The 21711-nt window shown below is 47.2% G+C and overlaps 1 protein-coding gene across 2 annotated transcripts in view; it reads left to right on the forward strand.

The window, feature by feature from the left end:
• Positions 1-21470, forward strand: part of NEBL (nebulette) — a 157146-nt gene extending 135676 nt beyond the window's left edge. For both annotated transcript variants that reach the window (XM_071215503.1, XM_012530942.3), the window contains 2 exons: positions 14663-14769; positions 16384-21470. In XM_071215503.1, the coding sequence (XP_071071604.1) occupies positions 14663-14769; positions 16384-16560 (284 nt within the window). In that variant the 3' untranslated portion in view covers positions 16561-21470. The remainder of the gene's footprint in view (positions 1-14662; positions 14770-16383) is intronic.
• Positions 21471-21711: the final 241 nt, after the last annotated feature.

The raw sequence follows: 21711 nt of genomic DNA on the forward strand, positions 1-21711 counted from the left end.
TAAAGGAGGCTTTTCTTTAAACTCCACCCAGTTTGGTTTTTGTGTTTGAATAGTATGGTTTGGAATTACCTTGGTTGCCTTTTGGTGGTAGGTTAGCTTCACCTCTTTTCAGTGGACACGTTCCTCTTGTGGACATGGTCCTCGTGGTGCCTGCTGTTTCGCGGCGATGTTTTCTTCCTGCTCCGAGTTTGTCTTCCGTTGACTTGCCTGCCAACATCCATTTACCTTCTGCTGCTACTTGGCGTTTCTTTGGTTTTCCTCCGCCTGGTGTTTTCGGTTTTGCTCCTGTTTTTTCTTGTGCCCGAATCTCACCTGAGTTCCCCTCCCTGGTTGGAGCTTGTGTTCACTCTTGCTTCAGGCGTTTCATGTGGTTTCTGTTTCCTCTGGAGCAGAGGGGGACGTGGGAGTGTGTCGGGAATGAAAAGCAGAAGCACACTTCCACGGAGACGTCTGGAGTCCTCGGGCCCTGTGCACTTGGCCGTTTTGCTGCAGACGAACCTCTTAGGGAGGCCCGTCCTGCCCTGTGGGCTGGATTGCAGTCTCTGAGCTCCAGACAGGCCGCCAGGTGGCTGTGCTTAAGCACTGCCCGCGTCGGCGTGAAAGGGCGTGTGCTCACCAGCTGCTTTGGCCGTGCTGCGGCTGGCTGTGTGGGGTCCGCGCTGCCAGCAGGGCTGTGCTCCAGTGGGCAGCCCACCGCCTGGGCCCCGGCGTCTCTGTGCCACCTGGCCGCTCACCACCACTTCACTAGCCCCTCCCGGGAGGCTGAGCTGCCGGAACCCTGCATTAGAAGGGGCTGGCGTCTTCACAGAGCTGCGTTCTGGAGGGTGAGCCGCCTTCAGGTGACACCAGGGTTAGAATCAGTCAGGTGGGCCATGAGAACGGAGTCTTGGGCAGGCAAAGAGCCTGTGAGCGGGCAGAGTCGTCCCCGTGCCCCCCGCCTCTGTGCTCTGGGGCTGCGCGGGGCCACAGGGGAGACCAGAGCTGCACGGGCCAGCACCGAGTTGCCGTCTGCAGACCCGGGGTTCAGCTGGGTGCAGCCCCAGGGCCCTCCCTGTCCTCAGGCTTGGGCCAGCATCCTCGGCTTGGGGGTCCGTGCCCTCTGGGAGTTGTTGAGGACCCCATCTGCGCTGGGCGGTTTTGGTTCTCCCACGGGGACTGGCGTGGGTGTGGGGGGCCGCAAGCTTCAGCCCTCGTCTGGGGGGCTACGAGGGCAAGGTGGAGACAGCACTGTGGGTTCTTCCTCCAGGCACCCTCTCTCCCCTCTGTTGTTTCTGCAGAATTGCAGAAGCACTGGGGGCAAAGCCCCTTCCTGCTCCGAAGACCCCAGCGTCCAGACTAAATGTCCAACCCCTGGATGCCTCATAGACCGTGCGTGCCAGGAACCTGCTCCTAATTTCCAATCCTCCTCCCCAGACGCCCCAGACCTGCTCCTGTCTGTGTGTGCCCCATCTCCTCTGACGACATGCCATCCCCTTAAAGCTCAGCAAAGCCTTGGAGCCCCGGCAGCCCCGGTCCCTGCTCCTTCCGCCTGGCCTCCACCCACCTGCCAGAGGGAGCTGTTCAAACCTCCGTCTCACCCCATCACGTCCTCGGTCCAAGTGCTCCGGGAGCTCCTAGTCCCACCAAGACCCGGGCCGGCGGTGTTTGCCCTTGCCCTCCCATTGCTTCTCCTGCCAGCCTCGCTCCACCACCCAAACGGCGCCTCCCACCTGCCAGGCGCCTCCCACCTGCCAGGCGCCTCCCACCTGCCAGGCGCCTCCCACCTCGGGCCTTGGCAGTCCCCGGTCTCCGTACCTGGAGCATTCCCCCAGGTGTCTTCATGGGTGGCTCTCGCCTTCAAGTGCTAATTAAAAATCCACTCATCAGAAAGCTCTTCTGGACGTTTCGCTTAGAAAGCTCTTAGCCCACACCTACCCCCACCCTACCCCCTCACGGTCTTTTGTCGTTCTCCAGCGCTCTCTGCACTGCCTGCTCTTTCTTTATGGACTAACTAGTTTATTTGACTAGTTTATCCTTCCTCCGTAATAGACTCCATTGAAGGAAGAGCATCTCTCTGTCTGCTTTGTTCTCTGTTCTGTCTCTAGCCCCTAGAACAGAATTATAGTAGACAATAAATGTTGATGAATAAACAAACATTCCAATTAAAGTTTGACCTGAAATACAAAGAAACAGCTTTGCTACTTGTATTAGCTCCTAACATTTAATCAATTAGTAGTTAAATTTAATTTGATTTGAGGCTAAGAGTGCAATAATAATACTTAGAGTTTTAAAGAAGCAGTACTCTAAGAAGCATCACGTTGTTGTAACCTCGTAACCAGTGTCATTGTAAAACCTGCATCATCCAATGACGTCAGGAAGCAACGTCAGTAAACGAGCCTGATGCTCTCTCCCGTTCCACATGCTTCTCGTCTCCGCCCTTGCTTAGTTCACCTGTGACACCTGTGCTGGGTGGAAACTCCAAGAAGTAGCAGTGCCCTTGGAATTCTGAAATCCCCCCAGACTGTCAAGGCTCCGGCTTCCCTGGGCCATGGTGCAGTGCTGGCAGGTCCCGGGTTCGGTGCAGACAGGAAGTCAACTTTGCCCCCGGGTCCTTGCCCAGGACCGGACAGTGCCACTGATGATTGCTGAAGGAGGCACAGATCCAGACACAGCTCAACACTTTCCCAAACTCAGCCAAGACTAGTGGGATGGGCCCCTCGTGCCTAAGCACAGGGGCCATCAGCTGAAAGTTAAATGTGCCCTTAATTTGAGAACAGATGTCAAACACTCACCCGGTAGGCTACTAGTATAATTTGATCGGGATGGATATGCATCCAGCCCACAGGGTTTCTTTTAATGGAAAAGTAGCCAGAGGCCACAGTGTTTGCATTAATTTTTCTGTTGCTTTTCTTTTCCCATTGAGGATTTGTGCTTTTTGGTTTGTGCATCCTTTCTATCCCATGTGCAGGGTTATTGGTTTTTAATCATGAACATAGTTTTAAAATTAAGTAATAACCAGGCCAACCTATTAGAAAATACGCTCTTGATTGTGAACTATTTTTCTCCATTTAAAATAAACTTGCTAGTATTTTCTACTTATATTTTCTGATTACTGATTGGTGACCCTCCTCCCAACAACCCCCCCACCCCAATACTTTCAAAAAGAGAATCCAGTTCCTCTCTAGCCTGCCTTCTGTGGAAAAAATAGATTCAACAGGAGAATCTCAATCGTGCTATTTGAGAAGTTTGCTCATCTCTACCACGAAAATGACATTTTAGTGTCTTCATTTCAATTTAAGAGGATTTAAAGAGTTGGTGGCTGATGTTTCTGTGGTGAGACTAATCAATAGGAAAATGAATGGTTCCTTTATAATGTGAAATCCAATTAATAGAACATCACATAATTATGTTGAGCCAGCTAGCCCCACTTCTAGCCTGGGAAAGAAGCACACATTGCAAGGGTTAGAAACTTTTGGTTAATTGTAGTCCTCCAAGAAAAAAGTTCAGGGTTCTGATGGCATTTGAAGCCCCTAGAGAAACCCTTATTCCTGATCTCCATAGAAGTGGAATGAAAGCGATGTCATAAGTTTCCTTTTCTGAGTGTGGAGTTGGAGAAAGGCTCAAGCTCCAAGGCACACATATGTCTTTCATTGATTTACCAACTCAGTCTGCGCCGTCTGCGTGTGAAAGAGAACCAGCTGGCACTTAGAGGGGCAAATAATGAAACATCAAGACTGGATTCCTGGGAGGCCGAGCAGATGTGGAGGCAGAGCGGTTCTGGTAGGAAGGATATAAACCCGGGGCTGCTGTGTGTGTCCAGGGGATGCCTTTGGGAGGGGCTTAGGAATGACAGAATGGCCTGTGGTCCAGGAGGGCGGGGTTTCAGTCTTCCTAATGGTTGAACTGGAGCAATTAAAATGAAAGTAAGAGTTTTGGTTTTTATACATCGGATTTGATGTCCGACTTGGATAATAAACTGGGTGGATACATTTCCACACCTTTCCATGTAGAGAACTGCCAAGTCACAATGCCAGCCCTTGGGCGGGGGTTTGCCTGCGCGCTCCTCACTTTCCCTTTCCACCGGGTGCCCCGTCCTTCCCCCCGAGGGGCCCTGGCTGGTGGCTCGCGGGGATCGGGGATCGGGCCACGACTTTCCAGGACCTGCTTAGATGTCCCAGGACCTGCTTAGATGTCCGTGGGCTGATGGGCCGACAGCGTGCTGAGCGCCCGTGTTTGCCCGCCTCTCTTCTGCTGCTGCCCAGGTCCTCGGCATGGGTCCCGCCCGAGGCCGGTGCCCGCCCTCTGTCTAATCTCCCCCTGCCCCGGCAGTACCCTGGCTTCCCATGCCACGTTTTCCCAACTCTCTTGTTCTTGGCCTTGCCCTCGCACCCCTGGATGTCCTGAGAGCCGTGCGCCTTCGGCCTCAGCGCCTGTTGCTGAGGGCAGTTGTAAGTCGTGGATGACCTGCTGCGCGCATTCGTTCAGTAAGCCTCTGCAGGCTGCTGGCGTCGTGGGAATCTCTGTGGTTGTGCTTGAACAATGGAGCTTCATGGGTGGGAGCCCCACGCAGGAAAAGTGGGAACGGTCATCTTGGGAATGTGGCCCCCAAAATGGAAACAGCACCCCGTCCACCTGCCCTTCTTAAGTCCTTTATTACTTCCCTTTTATCAAACGAATGTCCAAAACGATGTTTTCCTTGTCATGAAACCGCACATTTATCCATGCTGTATACTCCTCCGTTTTCTTTCTGTTCTACTTGGGGGGCAGTACACACGGGACTTCCTGCATGGATTACTCCATGGGGTGTCCTGGGGCAGGGGTCCCTTGGCAACAGTCCTGTTTGTTACAATTTGGCAAGATGTCATGGTTTAGATAGTTCAAAATGGGGAAGGAATCTGAGGAAGAAACATGCAAGCTGAAATCCAGCTCTAAACACAAAGGCGTAAATTAGCTCGATTATTCAGAAATTCTTAAGTCTGAAGCTCTCTAGCTCGGTTTAAACCATATTCTGTCTTAGTTCAGTTCTGTCAGAGACCATTCATGCACTTACATTTTCTATTGGAAAATGCAGATAGCCTTGCTAATGCAGATAGCCTTGCTAATTAAATGTACAGCTTTTCTGGGCTGGTGAGATGATCAAGGTTAACTGGTACATAATTTAAAATATAACTGATTTTGCCTTTTTTTCAATATTTAGGAATTGCAGACTCCTCCAAACACTATTTTAGAAGTTCTTATTTGAGACACCTAAGCAAAATACGTAAATAAAATGATCATATATAATGTGTGTGTAGTTATAAAAACTGTTTGTGTGTATATGTATATATGTATACGTATCTATACACTTCCTTGTGCAGTTAACAAGTGATGAGGAATCTTTAAATATCCACATTCTGCTTTACTTTAGCAGTCTTATAAACCTGGTGATCTAAGTCGAGAGGTCATCTCATGGCTGTAGTTGTACTCTCAACTCCGGGACTGCCCGTGCTAGCAGCGCTGCGCATTCTGCAGCTGCCCTGGGCAGTGACGTCTCCAGGCGAGTCCTGCAGGGAGATTTGGGAGGATGGGCCTGGAGGTGCGCTGGGGCCGCTCGCTGCTCAGCCGGAAGGCGGTTGAACACCGAGCCACGGAGGTGAGCAGACACCTGAGTGCCCTGGAGAGCACTGGGACCGGAAGATAAGAGATCACATACACGCTCACACGTCACAGTCACAGTCACACACAGCACATGCCCTCACCCACTCACACATTCACACCTTTCACACAACACACACACACACACACAGCCTGGCTACTTCTCAGATGCCAGAATGATTGAAAAGCCCAAAACCACTGCTTCCTCAGGGAAACGCCTTATGTGTGAGCATGCCGCCTCAAAGCCAACGGCTGCTTCCGCCGTGAAGTCCACTCTGGGGTCGCACACCCCTGACCACCGCCTACCTCCTCCTGGGTTAATTCCCCAAAGTGAACAGGAAAAGTAGCGGCAGGGGCGGGGCGGTGGTGAACCCAGCAGCCCCACTTGCACCTTCAGGCCTCTCCCGGCCTCTCCCTGGCCTCTCCCTGGCCTTCCCTGACCTTTTCCCGTCCTTTCCAGGCCTTTTCCTGGCCTCTTCCTGGCCTCTCCTGGCCTTCCCGGGCCTCTGCCTGGCCTTTCTGGGCCTCTCCTGGCCTCTTCCTGGTGCTCTGCCCTTCGGCCACAGCTCCGCCCTCACGGCTCCCACAGGCTCCCCTGCCCTCCAGCCCAGAGCGCTTGCCTGCCTCTCCAGGGTCACTGGTGTTACGTGGAAACTGACCTCGCCCTCTCTGGTCACCAGCACGGTTGGGTTGGCTTAGTGTCACCAGGATTTTGGGTTCTGGCGTTTGAATTGCGGCTCCCACCCGGCTCGGAGCAGTTTGCCGAGGCACTGCTCTCGCCTCCCTTCAATTTGCCATCGTAGGCAGCGGGTCACAGGGACGGTCACCCCAGCTAAGCCAAAGCCGCCCTCCAGTGCGGGCCCAGCACGCTGTACGGTGGGCCACTCGAGCCCCTAGGGGCTCCCCGGAAGGGGGAGAGGTCCCCAGGAAACCGGGATGAGCCAGTTCCCCTGGTGGTGAGCGCTTCATTTATGTTCCCTGGTTTTCTTGTATGCATGTTCCATTAACCCATGGTCCATCTTTCTCCTTCACTTTCACAGTGGCACACACTTAGGGGCTTAAATTCTTTAGCGTACGTTGTGTTTCCTTGAAAGAAGATTTTCAGTATCTTATAGTAATAAAATAGGTATAAGACTAGAAAATTAAAGCAAAGTTAATGAGGGAGTCTAGGAGGAGAAATTAATTACGTTCCGAATCTGACATGGGCTTGACAGGCCACTTGAGTTTGCAAAAGTGTCTTGCTCCCTGGAGTCGCTGTTTCTGCTGGCTGCCCTGGTGGGCCATGCCTGCCGGGACCCTCGGCTTGTCTCCCATTTCCTCCCACCTTTCCTGGTTGTTTCCTGAACCATTTGCCTTCCAGAATGCTGGAAACAAGGCAGTGAGGAGAGCGGGAGAGTGGGTTTAAGACAGGGCCATCTGTGCCCCCACCCCCTGGCACGTGGCAGGTGGCGGGAGGGGAGCTGGCAGTGGCTCTTCCTCAGGGCCCCCCTCTGGAATCACCTGCATGGTAAGCAAGCACAGCCAGTGCCCAGGCCCCACCAGAGACTGATTTAACTGGTCTGCCCCGCCCCGCCCCGGCATCTTAATATGTCCCCGGGGGTGAGACCCTCCTCTTCCCTCTGTCCTGACTCTCCCCTCCCCCACCTGTTATCGCCCCTTTTGCAGCTAAAACAAGGGAACACATGCAATAGTGACACGTGCTTTCATCTTACATCTGATTTCCAAATCCGAGCCGTTATTTTGTATGACAGCACTGATGATTATACTTGTTTTTAAAAGTTGGTTATCTACTCAGTCGTGGATAATTTCACTTTTACATTAAAGTCTGTTTCCAGATTCACAGTTTATGATGCTCCCAGCCTGTTCCTTTGCACCTGCCTGTTTGCAGCTTGTAATTAAACAAAGAGACAGACAAGAGGTAATTGGCTTCTTTCTCTTCTCTGCAGAAAAGACTCTTCTGCAGCTCTAGGAATTCTCTGGGATTCAAGCCTGGTCTTTTTGTTGGATGAAGTGTGAATGTAGTGAATTTAGGGAAAGTTTTACTGCTTCTGTTTCTATTTGGGTTCCTTTTATTTCTTTTTCTTGGCTAATTCCTCTAGCTAGAATTTCTAACACAGTGTTGAGTGACAGTGGTGATGTGGACATCCATGTTTTGTTCCCGATCTCAGCGGGAAAGCTTTGAGTCTTTCACCATTGAATATAGCTGTGGGGTTTTCATATATGCCCTTTATCATGTTGACAAAGTTGAGAAAGTTTCCTTCAATTTCTATCTTTTGGAGTTTTTTTATTCAAGAAGGGATGCTGGATTTTGTCAAATGCCTTTTCTGCATCAATCAAGATGACCATGTGATTTTTCTTCTTTAATTTCTTGACTTTCTTGTGTTGAACCACCCTTGCATACCTGGAATAAAACCCATGTGATCATAGTGTGTAACTCTTTTAATGTGCTTTTGGATTCAGTTAGCAAGTATTTTGTTTAGAATTTTTGCATCTGCATTCATTAGAGAAATAGGTCTTTTCTTTTTTAGTATTATCTTTGTCTAGCTTTGGTATTAGGGTGATGTTAGTTTCAGAGAATAAGTTTAGTAGCATTCCCTCCTGTTCAATTTTTTGGAAGAGTTTGAGCAAGATTGGTATTCGAGCATCTTTGAATGATTGATGGAATTTACCTGTGAAGCCATCGGTCCTGGGTATTTAATTTTGGGGATGTTTCTGATGACTGTTGAATCTCTTTACGTATGATTGGCTTGTTGAGGTCTTTTATTTCTTCTAGGGTCAGTGTAGGTTGGTCATGTGTTTCTAGGAATTTGTCCATTTCATCAATGCTGTCTAGTCTGTTGGCTTACAGTTCTTCATAGTATCTTTTTGTGACTTAATTTGTTTCTGTTTATTTCTGTGGGGTCAGGGGTAATGTCCCCCTGCTCATTTCTGATTTTTATTTATTTATATCTTTTCTCTCTCTTTTTTTTTTTTTTTATCAGTCTGGCTAAGGATTTGTTGATTTTGTTGATCTTAACCAACTTTTGGTTTTGATTCTTGCTATTTTTCTGTTCTCAATTTCATTTATTTCTCCACTAATATGTAGTTATTTCTTTCCTTTTGCTTGCTTTGGGATTAGTTTGTTGTTCTTTTTCTAGGTCCTCCAGATGTGCAGTTTGGTCTTTGATTTTTGCTCTTTCATCTTTTTAAATGTAAGCATTGAAGGCTATAAATTTCCCTCTCAGCACTACCTTCACTGCATCCCATAGGTTTTGATACGTTGTGTTCTCATTTTCATTTGTCCTGAGATATTTACTGATTTCTCTTGCTATTTCTTCTTTGAGCCACTGCTTATTTAAGAACATATTGTTTAATCTCCATGTATTTGTTACTTTTCCAGTTCATTCCATTACAATCAAGGAAGGTGCATTGTATAATTTCAATCTTTTTAAGTTTATGGAGACTAGTCTTGTGATCAGCATATGGTCTATCCTGGAGACAGATCCATGAGCACTTGAGAAGAATGTATATCCTGCTGTTCTGTAGTGTAATGCTCCATAATATCTGTTAGGTCTACTTGATTTATCATATTATTCCAGCTCTCTGTTTCCTTACTCATCCTCTGTCCAGATGTTCTATCCAATGCTGAGAGTGGTGTATTAAAGTCTCCAACTATTATTGTAGAGATGTCTATTTCTCCCTTCAGTTTTGCCAGTCAGCATCTCATGCATTTTGGGTACACGTTAGGTGCATAAATATTTGATTGTTATTTCTTCTTGGTGAATTGTTCCTTTTGTTATTCTATAATAACTTTCTTCATCTCTTATAACAGTTTTGCACTTAAAATCTACTTTGATATTAGTATCACTACTCTATATCTTTTTCAGTTTCTATTTGTATGGAATATTTTTTTCCATCCTTTCATTTTGAGCCTGATTATGTCCTTGCATCTAAGGTGAGTCTCTTGTAGACAGCATATAGATGGCTCATATTTTTTATCCATTCTATTGATCTATGTCTTTTGTTAGGGAGTTCAATCCATTAATGTTTAATGTTATTATTGTGAAGGCATTATTTACTTCACCCACTTTGTTCTTTGGCTTTCTGTTCTCATATCTTACTGTTATCTGTCTTTTTACCTTTTTAGTTACCATAATTAATAATCTTCATTTCTATACTCTTCTCCAAGGCTCTCACCCTTGGTTTTTCCTTTCAGCCTGCAGCACTCCCTGTTGGATTTCTTGTAAATCTCGTCTTTTGGTAACAGACTCTCTCAGTTTTTGTTTGTCTATGAAGACTTTAAACTCACCTTCATTTTTGAAGGACAATTTTGCTGAATAAAGAGTTCTTGGCTGGCAATTTTTTTTTTTTTCAGAACCTTGAGTATATCATACCACTGCCTTCTTAACTGCTTAGTTTTTGATGAGAGATCAGCACTTAGACCTATTGAGCTTCCCTTGTATGTGATGTATCACTTTTCTCTTGCTGCTTTCAGAATCCTCTCTTTATCTCTGGCATTTAACATTTTGAATAGTAGGCGTCTTAGAGCAAGTCAGTTCAGATTTATTCTGTTTGGGGTGCATTGTCATTTTTGGATATTGATATTTATGTCTTTCTGAGGGTTGGGAAGTTTTCAGTCATTATTTTTTCCCCAAATATTCTGTTTTCTCTCTGTGACACTGATAATGTGTATGTTTGTGTGTTTCACATTGTGATTCAATTCCCTAAGACCATATCCCATTTTTTCCCCTTTCTTTTCTCTTTTCTCCTGACTTTTCAAGTTCAGATGCACTGTCCTCCAATTCATTTATTCTGTCCTCACCTAATTCAAATCTGCTGTTATTTGCCTCTAATGTACTTTAAAAAAAAAATATTTCTTTATTTATTTTCCCCCGTTCCTCTCCTCCTGCCCTGCTGTTTCTTGCTGTCTGTGTTGTCTTCTCATTTTCTCTCCTCTGGGATTAACTGGCATTCGATCCTGGAGACTCCTGATGTGGAGAGAGGTTTCCTGTTAATTGTGCCCCCTCAGTTCCTGGTCTCTGCTGCACCTCACCTTGACTCTCCCCTTGTCTCTGTTTCGTTGTGTTATCATCTTGCTGCATGACTCACTTGTGCGGGCACTGGCTCACCATGCGGGCACTCATGTAGGCAGCTTTCTCTTCTTTTTTCACCAGGAGGCCCCAGGGCTTGAACCCGGGGCTTCCCATGGGGAAGGCAGAAGCTCTGTCAGTTGAGTCACATCAGCTTTCCTCTAGTGTACTTTTAATCTCATCCATTGTGTCTTTCATTCCCATAAGCTCTGTTACTTTTCTCCCTAGGTTTTCACATTGCTTTTTATATTCACCCACTGTCTTCCTAATATCCTTTATCTCATTAGCCATATTTTCCTTCAACTCCATTAATTGATTTAGGAGATTTGTGTGAACATCATTGATTAGTTGTCTTAAATCCTGTGTCTCACCAGGATTTTTCATTTGATCCTTTGGCTGGATCATATGTTCCTGTTTCTTAGTATGATGTAATTTTTTGATGATATCTAGGCATCTGATTGTGTTGGTGAGTCTATTCTGATCAATTTTTCTCTTTTCTAGTGGTTTTGTTTCATGGCTGTCCTTTACTTTTTGGTTCAACTTATTCTAAATCCTTAAGATTGCCCTGTTTAAGTAATCAGAATAGGGCCAGAGACCCACTAATGGGACACAGACCAGATCCAAGAGTGCCTGGACATGAGAAGCTCCAAAAAGCTTTTTTACTTCTTGTGGTTTCCTGGCCTGACAGCTAATGGCACTCTTCAGTGAACATTTCCAGGGAGGTGACTCTTTTAACTTTGCTGGTAATTCTGGTCTTCCCAGAGCCGAGATTCAAAATGGGCTCTGCTGGCCAAGCTTACTGAAGATAAGCCACTCTCCATCCTCTGCCACACCCTTCCTCCTCCCAGAGTAAAAGACATCCATTCCCCCTCAGTTGGCTGCAGTGAGCCACAGGTTCTACCCAGGCTGCGCACCTCGAGTGTGGGGATGGGTGCTGCTCTTGGCCATGGGGCTGAGTAGGTCAAGGTTTCTGCTCCAGCCTCTTCATCTCTCTGTCCCTCTGCCTCCTGGACAAGGAGCAGTTCTCTCCTTGTCTGCAAACCCTCAAAGCAGCTCCCTCAGACAGCTTTTTGCCTTTCCTCTGTTGTTTTTGTAAGAAAGGTGAGCCCTGCTGCTCTAATCTGATGTCTTCACCCTGGAAGTCTCCCTTATTATGGACTTTTAAAAAACAGGCCTATGACAAAAACTCAAAAATACTTTTTCTGTTCCTGTCATGTCTATAATTGCTCAGTGAAGCACTCCTTTTCCTCTAGTGATCATTGTGGGGCTGGCAGAACCTCCAGCCTGGCTCCAGTGACCCAGCGGCCTTTCTGCTTCAACCTGGACCCTCGCTTTTTTTATCCTTGTAAACGGGTATTTCCCACCTTAGAGTTTTATGATGACCAGAGGGCGATGTCCAAAGCACACGCACCTGGGACACTTAGAGCATTCTGGTTCCCTTCTCCCACACTCTCTGGGCATGTCCACCAAAGCTGGCTTCCTTTTGGGTCATTTTCTCCCTTTTTGTGTGTGCTTGTCTTTTTTGGATCATCCAGACCTTTATTCTTATCCTTGTATATACACTCACATTTCTTCATTTTTTCCAGTTTCAGAGTTATTAGGCCACTTACAAATTCTCTCTTTCTCCTTTTTCATCTTCTATTGTATGATCTTCATATCTACTTCTGCATCTTGATTTTTTCTCCTTCCATTTTGTAAGAATACATATTAAATGGGAAGTATTAGGGCAGGCAGTCAGTAGAAGACTTTGCTGTGTGGTGGAAGGGGTATTTTGGTTTTATAAATGCTGTGGGACATTCCAGACAGAGTCTGATACCCTTAGGACTTAGGTCCCTGAGCCCCAGGAGAGGTGACATGAAAGTCAAGCCACACGGAGTCCTTTTGTTGTTGCCCCAGGTTAACGAAAGCTGTTGTTTTGTGGGTTTTATGCTGTTGCAGCTGAAATCCCTCGAAATCAAGACTGTGCTAAACTGTTGTGCTTCTGTCAGCACCCATCTTTACCAGTGTAGTGGATCTGGCCACTCGTTCACAAAGAGGGCACTATGTGATTTTATCTTGGATAAAAAGTCCTTGTGTGTTGCAAAATTAGTCTAACATTTTGCTTTATTTTTTTAAACATATAGGTTTTAATGAGCTTCACACATAAGCTAGTCGATTAAAAATTCCACCCAATTATACACTACTCATGAATTAAAATTACTCAGTATTAAAACAATGGCATTTAACATTATGCTTTAGCAAGATACCTTGAGTTCTCTATTTTCAGGGAAAAAAAATCTCATATACCCACATGGAATATCTGTGTTTCACCCAAATTCTTAATACATCCAGTCTCCAAAGGCAATGCTTTGAGTTTGCTTTGGCTTGTTTCACCCAAGTAAGAGCATTCCTGTAACAGAACAACAGGAAAGCAGTGTCTATGCCTCCTCTGCTATGTTTTGATTCCCCTGAGCTTGGTTGTTTTTTGTAGCCCCCATAAGTGCGTACTTCTGTTGTACCAGGCATGAGGTAGAGTTTTGTAACTTATGGGAATTTTGTTTTCATTTACAAGTGAGTTTTGACAATGCTCTTGACATCTCTTGACATTAAATATTTAAATTGAGTTGATAATATTAAAAAGGACTATTTTCTGAAGTATTTGGTGTCTATAATGTACTATAGCCCAAGTGAAGATATTGCCAAATTTCCTTTGGTGCCACATCTGGACATTGAATAAAAACATTTGTAACAACATTGTAATATAAATGAACTCAAGAACTAAAAACACCCAGCCCTATTCAACCTAATATCCTTATCGTTTGGAGAATACATTGATGACTTACAATTTTCTGATGATTTAACTTCTTAAAAGTATTGGTGACCTCATATATTATTAGAAGGAATTTTCTAATTATAAAATATTAATTATTCATGTCATCCAAGAATTACTTCTCCTTATTCCTTTCATTGTAAAATCTGTCCTCGATAAATCAACCATTATAACAACTTTATGTACTGAAGCTGACTGAACAAAAATGGCAGCTGGTTATGGATTTTACAGCCCATATATCATGCAAGTTCTACTAATGCGTCACGTGGTTGTTCTCAACAGAATGAGGAGCTCACCCCGCAACGCCCTTAGCACCAGCCCTCGCTTCCAGTTACAAACCCACAGCCACGGAGACAAGCTCGCCTGAACGAGACAAGCTCTCCTGCTGCGTTTGTGGGGCTTTTCTCTAGCTTCTCTGTTGTTTTCACTAGAATTCAGTGGTCTTCAAAACAGGAACCATGTCTTTTGAATGTCCTAATTACAGCACAAACTGAGTGAATGCTACCCTTTCTAATGCAGAAGGGTGAGGTTTGTGAAATTCCCTTAAGTGGGTTTGGCTTCTCAGGCTTTTGTAATCTATTTAGCTGATTTAGTCACACTTGATTTATCATAACAGTCAAATGGAGAACTTGCATATTATAAATAAGGGTTTCTTTTATGGGAATAAGCCTTCTATCAACCGCTAAACCAACGTATATCGTATATCGCTAATCATGTGTTCTACTCCTCTTAGTAAAGGTAACGGTCAGCTGTATGTCTCAAAATATTGAGAGTGTCCTGCTATATGAGAAGTAAGCTACGAATCTCTTCACACTCTTGTGGGTTTGGTGTTGCAATTGAATTCCTTTAAATTTCTTATTTTTAGTATGGAAAGCATCTAGAAGGATCATGTGGTCAAGTGAAACAGGATTTCACTAAAGGATTATGGGCAATTTTTGTTTTACCACGGCATCAGAATAGAGTAATAAAAATATTTAACTGCACGCTAAATTGATTCCCACGTGAGTCCTTAGCGACTGAATGTCCCGCTAACCCGCGGCTGCTTCTAACACCACCGCGCAAACCGCACCTGGCCCTGACCGTGGCGTCTGGTAGAGCACGCGCTCCCGTGAAGGCTGGGAGGGATGTCTCGAGGGTCACACTAAGGCACCGTGTGTTTCTGCCCGCACAGCCCCTGTCCTTCGAGGAGCCTACCAGCAGGGCCTGCCCCAGGGCTATGGGTACGTGCACCCCGCCGGCGTGGCGCCCCCGAGGCCGATGCAGCACTCACCAAATCTGGTAAGTGCCGTTGGAAATGCCGTCATCTCAGAAACAGACACGCACGTGGAGGGGGTGTTGTCCCCGTTCATGTGAAGATAAATGACGACATGCTGCCCTTGGCTGGCACAGCCCTTTTGAAGGAAACGAAACAGGTAACAAGGTGAGCGGTTGAGAAGGGCAGGCGTTAAGGAACACGGTACGGAATCGCAAGACAGAAGACTTGCGCCCCTCGGGGGGCGGGTAACGGGGTCGCCGCTTCTGGGTGGGCTCGAACCCCTCGGGGGAAGCGTAGGTGCTGATGCGCTGGGCACGGGGTTTGGAAGCGGCGTTGGCGGCGTCCGGTCGGCGACACGGTCCCGCGCCTCTGCCCGGACATGCAGATGTGGCCGCCGGCCCTCCTCCAGGGCTTTGGGTCTTGGCCAGCTTCCTCCCTGGAGGAACAGGCTGGATTTTGGGATCGTCTGCTGTGAATACGAGCCTTAAACGAGACAAATGCAGGGAAACTCCATTTACAATGTCCTCATAATCACAGGGACTCCGTGACCTTCCACCTCGCTATTCAGAGTCCTTAGAGGCTGTTTCCACCGCGGTGTCACGGAACCCTGAGAAAGGGATATATCACGGAGTGTTCCTGTTCCTTGTTTCACTTATTTTTTGAGGCACTAAAAACGTTCTTACTGCCTCTTAAAGAGGATGAAGTGGCCTCGGCCCGTGGCCATGGCTTGGCCCGGCTGCCAGCAGGGCGGGCTCTGATCTCGGAGCAGCAAGGGGCGGGGAGGATGGACACGACCCCTGTGCCTGGGCGAGGGTCCAGCGGGGAGGTGGCCTGGCTGCTGCAGCGCCCACCTCGAGCCGGAGGGCCGCGGGCGCTCGTCCAGCTAGGTCCTGGTCTCTTTGCTTCCCAGGGCTGCCGTAACAAACTGCCCCAATGGAGTAACTTAGACAGCAGGAGTGTTTGCCCTCGCGTTTCTGGAGGAGGCCGGAAGACCAGAGTTAGAGGCGCCAGTCCTTGCCGGCCTGAGCCTGGTGCCTGCCGGCCGTCTCTGGCCTGCTGTGGCAGCACATCGGCCGCTGCCTCGGGGACCCCGTGGCTGGCCTCTCTCCCAGTCTGTCTCCTCCTTTTTATTTTATCTTTTTATTTTTAGGAGGTACGGGGGATCAAACCTGGGCTTTGCACATGGGTAGCAGGTGCTCAGCCGCTTGATTTTAGGAGGTATGGGGGATGAGCTGGGACTCTGAGCCCAGCCGCTGAGCACATCCGCTCCCCAGGCAGAGTTGTTTTTTTTCATTGGTTTTTAGGAGGTACGGGCGTTCAAACCTGGCACCTCGTACCTGGAAGCCGGCGCCCAGCCACTGAGCCCCATCCTCCCTAGAAGGGCATCGGTCTGGCTGACTAGGGCCCACCAGCACCGTCTGCCCGCTCTTATCTGTTTCCAAAGGAGGCCACCTTCACAGGGCCTGGGGGTTAGGACTTGAATGTGTCTTTTGGGGGTGCAGTTTGGCCCTTTGCAACCAGGAAGCTTGAGGTCATGGCACTCAGAGGCTGGCTCTGGCGCGTGGCACCCATGCGCGGGAACTCACGGCCGCCACCGTTGCGGTAGTCACCGTGTGCCCCCTTCTCTCCCCTGCCAGCGGACGTACCGCGCCATGTACGATTACAGTGCCCAGGATGAAGACGAGGTCTCCTTCCGGGACGGCGACTACATCGTCAACGTGCAGCCCATCGACGACGGCTGGATGTACGGCACGGTGCAGCGGACGGGCAGGTCGGGCATGCTGCCGGCCAACTACATCGAGTCGGTCAACTGAGGCCGCCGGCGCCGCCCGCGCCCCCTCACCGGCTCCACACCCCGTCTTCCTAAGATAGGAGAGGCTTTCAGGTGGTCTGGTAGTGGCTTTATGGCGCACTCTGCTTGCTTTGGCACTTAGACGCACGGGTACCAGGGGAGGAGGGCGGGCTCTGGGTCGAAATGGGCAGCATTTTCAGGAATTCCTACAAACAGAAGAATCACGGCAGGCCCGGGGCTGCTTACTGGGTTAATGGTTTCCTCTGATTGCCCATCGAACCCTCCTGGGAGATGGATTTTGTAGACTTTATTAGAGGTGTTGATGTCCCTTAAAGTATATGAAACTTCTTAGCTGTTACTTTGGAATCCCTGGAAGACAATTCCTTTAATCCAGTAACGCAGCCAATAACTTAAAAACTGTTTTGCTTTGGAGGCATTAGGCAATCTGCAGTTCAGGTGCAAATGGCCTAATTTTAATAAATGTAAGCAGCAGAATGGCAATCTGCTGAAATTCATGTATTGACTGGGGGCCTTAGGGACCAAGAAACTTAACAATGAAATGTCCCTGTTCCCCAAGCTCGCTTGAGTCACTTTCTTTCTTGTTTGTACCAAGGCAGATCCTACACTCCATTCACATTCTGTAGGCCCCAGTATATCCTTGGTTCCACGGGACGCCAGGACCAAATAACTTCCCAGCTACTCTGCAAAGGGCGAATATCAACTTCACGTACTGATTCCCCCAAAGCCCTTAGCTGTCGCATGTCATGTAGGGTCGAGCATCTGTAACATATGTAGCTGCACAGCCCATTCCTGCTATTAGCAAAAAGTGGAGCTGACATCTGAAAGCTTTCCTCTAGGTGCCCCCTCATCAGGAAAGCCTGTTTCAGAAGCTGCTTGAGGTTCTTCTGCTGCATCATACTCTAGTTCTGAAGGATTTATACCCTAGGATATAGATATATATTCAAGTAAGTGATTGAGACATTTATCAAACAGCATTCATTAAACTAATTCCGCTGTTGATTTCAAAGTAAAGAAAATGAGGGCCAGTGAAAAAATGGACCAGGAAGTGTGCTGGACAGAAGAGCACGCATGCCAGCTCCGCCTGGACAAAGGCATCTGGTGGCTGACTTTGGAAGGTGGCCTTTGGATTTTGGACTGGAAATTGAGCCCCTGAAGTTGGTTCATCAAGAGACTTCTCTTCCACTTTCTGGGTTTTATTTTCTAAATCAAATTCAGGGAGTGAGGTTGGAGCTTCACCCGAGATCTCCAGTACCGGCTCAGGAGGCCGCTCAGGAGGAAGGAAATTGTTGTCAAGTTTTGATTTTGAGGTGAGCGGCTGTGCAGGCACTGGCTGGGTGCTCGGCTGTGAGCGCAGCCCCCCGTGTCTGTGCCCCCCGATCCCCAGCAGCCGCCGGCCCCTCTGCCTTTTCCTGGTAGAAGTCACAGAGGGCCTGACTCCAGCTGTGATACAATGCAACAAGCAGAGTTACACTAAACCTGTACCCAAGGTCCTGGGGTTGCACCTTATATGAGACGGTCAAGGAAACTTACAGAACAGCCTGTAAATGCTCTCTCGTGAAATGTTTATTAGGCCAAAGCAAATGTTTATTGACGTGGTGACACCTTTGAAAAGTTACCTTCTACTTCTGAAAATCTGTATTTTTGTTTTATTAGCATAAAAGAGCAAAAGAAGCTTTATTACATTCAATGAATGCACCTGACACTGGCATACAAGTTGAAAAGGGAACAAGTCAGGCAAATAACTAGAGATTTTTTTGAGGGGCTTTACAGATTCCCAAATGACCAGCTTAACTGATTTTCTGGCGCTAGAATGACTAGTCATGTTTAAATTTAACCCCCTTTCGTTTTTATGTCTTGTATACAAACTATAAAGACAAACTGAGCTTCCAGTAGTCTTTAAAAAAAAAATGTGCATATAAACTGAGGGACAATAAGCCTGTTCAATGTTTATTATATTGTTAAGTAAATATTTGTTTCACCCTGACCATTTTTTTGTCATAAAAAGAGTAGTTGATTGAATTTTCAGACTCAATGTAGGCCAGGTACAAATTTTGATAAATAGCATATTTATCGGAGGCCCAAAGAAAATGGACTTAAAATGATGAGTATAATCAGGAAAGTGAAGCTGAAGTAGCAGCGTGACGTTTCATATTTTTCCTCCTCCTTTGATTTTAAGATCAGATTTATTGAATGTAAAAGTCAATTCATATTTAGGGAAAAAGGCTTCTAATATTTTAAGCTTCACACAATGTTTGCAAAGCAGGCTGTTTCTGCTGCCAGCCTTTAGGAAGTAAGATCTGATTGGAATTTGCCTGGAGGGCTGAGGCAGGGAAGCCGTCCTGTGCTCTGGAGGTTACATGAGCCAGCAGTGTCAGCGTCGTTATTAAAATTTAAGCATTGCAGAAGAATTATAGGAGGTGTGTGTAAAATACCAAAGTGCTATTTTTACCGCATCACATTTAAAAACTACATTCTCAAACATCCTTTCCACATGCCCCTGCTGCAGATGAAAGAAACGCTGACGTCTAAAGGACTTGAAAGCAAGTCTTTAAAAAGTCCTGGTAGAGACGCCGGCGTCCGGGCGCACGCACAGAGCTGGCACGTGCTTTCCCATGTCGTGTGTGTCCCCAGGCCCCTGAGAGCACAAGGAGCAGTTCAATGCACTTTTCGGAAGCTGCGGAAACTAACCTGCATGTGGGGTCTTCTCTTAGAAAAGTGTAGCAGCAGAATATTGCTTTTGTTGTGAGTTTTTGTAGTAGAAGTTTTTTACTAATTCTTGTTCTTTAGGAAAGCTTTCTATTTCTAACCCGTGGCAAAATGAATTCTTCATGCCTTCTTGGTCTCGTTTACAAAGCTGCATAGCCCAGTTTGAAATCTTACCTGGTTGGCTGAGCTTCCTGGGAAGCCCGAACCTTCGCAGGCCTTCCCGGCCTCGGCAGACCGCGCAAAATTTGGAAGCACAAATTTTGCGAATGTGCGTGAATGTGGACGAGGCCGGCCCGCCCCCCTCTTGCCGCTGGTTGCACTGAAGGACCTGCCAGAGCTGGAAGAGGCGGTGTTGCCAGTTTTGTTGGTCTGTCTTCGCTCTTTCTCTCCCTGTTGAGCTTTTTGACATTCTGGGGGCTGGGGAGGAGACTTTTCTAAAAGATGTTTGGAAATCCAAGGCCACACCTCATTTTCAGGCTCATCCGTCTCCAATGGAATATTTTTGAATACAAAGATACTAGAAAATGTATGTGATTCTCTAATAACACACCCCTCTATAAAGTGGATATAGTTTATACCAAAAGTATAATACAGATGTGTACAAAAATAGGTGCCTTTTTGATTACCGTTGTTTAGCCATTATGGCCTTGGAAAGAAAAGCAAGCAAGCAAGCAAGCTTCTGCCTATTCTATAGTGATATTTTATTACACATAATTGGTATTTTGGGGGTAGGGAAGTGGGTGCTCCTGACTTATTAAAGGTGACAACTCACTTTATTTTACCTGTACAGATTTAGAAGTTTAGAAAAGGCTGACTTCTATTTCTGAAAGGCTCTTTGTGGATTTATATAGAGTTGAGATATATAAACATTAACCTTAGGCTTGGGATTTTAAAAACCTATTGTAAGATAGAAGAATTATGTTACGAGGCTGAGCTCACAACACAAGATGAAATTCGCTTCGTAAATTCTTTTTACCTTAGCCATTGCTTCTGACAATCTGCACATGCTGGACTGGGTTCTTGTGGGTAACTGGCAGGAGGATGGGAAAGCTTTGGTGAAGCGAGAAGCTGTGTAAACTAAGGTAGGGAGGCTGAAATGAAAGTCTCCCTCCGAAAGGTTCCAGGCCCTTGAGGACACTTTCCGGGCCACTGGGTCAACCACTGGTGGTCCAAGAGCTCAAGGCTTGCAGAGGCTTCTAATTACTCCATGAGGTATAGGCTCTGGAACCCCAAGGCTTAAAGAATCCCCAGGGCAGATTTCCTCCCCAGGTGTCCACTTTACTTCAGTATGTTCTTAGGAATTCCAGATGCTTTTCTGTGTTTGATGTATGGTGTCTGGTTTGCATAGTACACACTTCTTTTGTAACCCAGTTGCTGTCCACAGTGATTGACCGTGATGCCCACATGATGAATAGCTGAATGTTTAGGAATGAGTGTTACGGCCTGATATGGAACTGTTGGTGTTTGACCTATGATAAAAATGCACAAAATAGATCATGGTGCAGTCTGGCTTATATTTTCTTCAAAACAGGTAGCATCAGTACTTATGGTTCTTTTGCGAGAGTACAAACTTCGAAAGCATATGGGCTTGAAGGAAACGACATTCTTTGCAAACAAAGGGGCTTCCAGAAGGACAAAATGTTATCGGCATAATTTGGCTTTTGTTATGCAAAGTGTTAACACCAGCTATTAAAATATATTTTAGTAGAAATGCTTTAATTCCTGTTTCTTTCCTCTACACTGTGACTCTCTGAGCCTTGGTGGACTGAGCAACATCGTGCCGCCCAGAGGACTAACCTATGCAAACTAGTTCCCGCCCCAGGGGCCGAGCGGCGGTGGCCGCGAGCGGGAGGAGACACGGCCCCCCACGCGATGGACCCCGGCGCTGGAAGAGCACGTGACCCCAGGGTCCTGTCTGCATAGCACGGTCACTCACAGACCCTTCAAGCACCATTAGTGTGAGCATTTGTTGAAAAGCCGGGCGCTGGTTTATGGGTGTCAGAGAAAGGCTGCGGGTGGGCGCGCCACGTGGCTCCCACGTGGTTCCCACATGGCCACGGCGTCTGTTCTCCTGGGGGGTGGGGGGAGCTGACTCCCTGCAGCTGTTGGTATTCTCTGTCTTCTTTCTGTATTTGTAACACGTCACGAACGCATTCATTTCCTCTCCACGATTGGTTTGCTTCAATAAACGCAGGATGTAACACAGTGGTTCTACTTCTTGGCTCTCCCCTTGGCTCTTCGGAGCACGGCCATCCAAGGACCCTGGGCGGCACGAGTGTGCCCTGCGTAGCACCCCGACCTGGCAGCTCCCGCGAATGTCTTTCCTCCCCCGAAACCGGTCGTTTTCAGCAGTAGCAACATTACACTTTCACGAGCTCGGCATCCACTCAAGTTTATATCAGAGTGCAACAACGACACGTCTTTGGCCCTAACGTCTTTTGAGAGT

Source organism: Dasypus novemcinctus, chromosome 5, assembly GCF_030445035.2.
Source record: "Dasypus novemcinctus isolate mDasNov1 chromosome 5, mDasNov1.1.hap2, whole genome shotgun sequence".
NCBI classification, from domain to species: domain Eukaryota; kingdom Metazoa; phylum Chordata; class Mammalia; order Cingulata; family Dasypodidae; genus Dasypus; species Dasypus novemcinctus.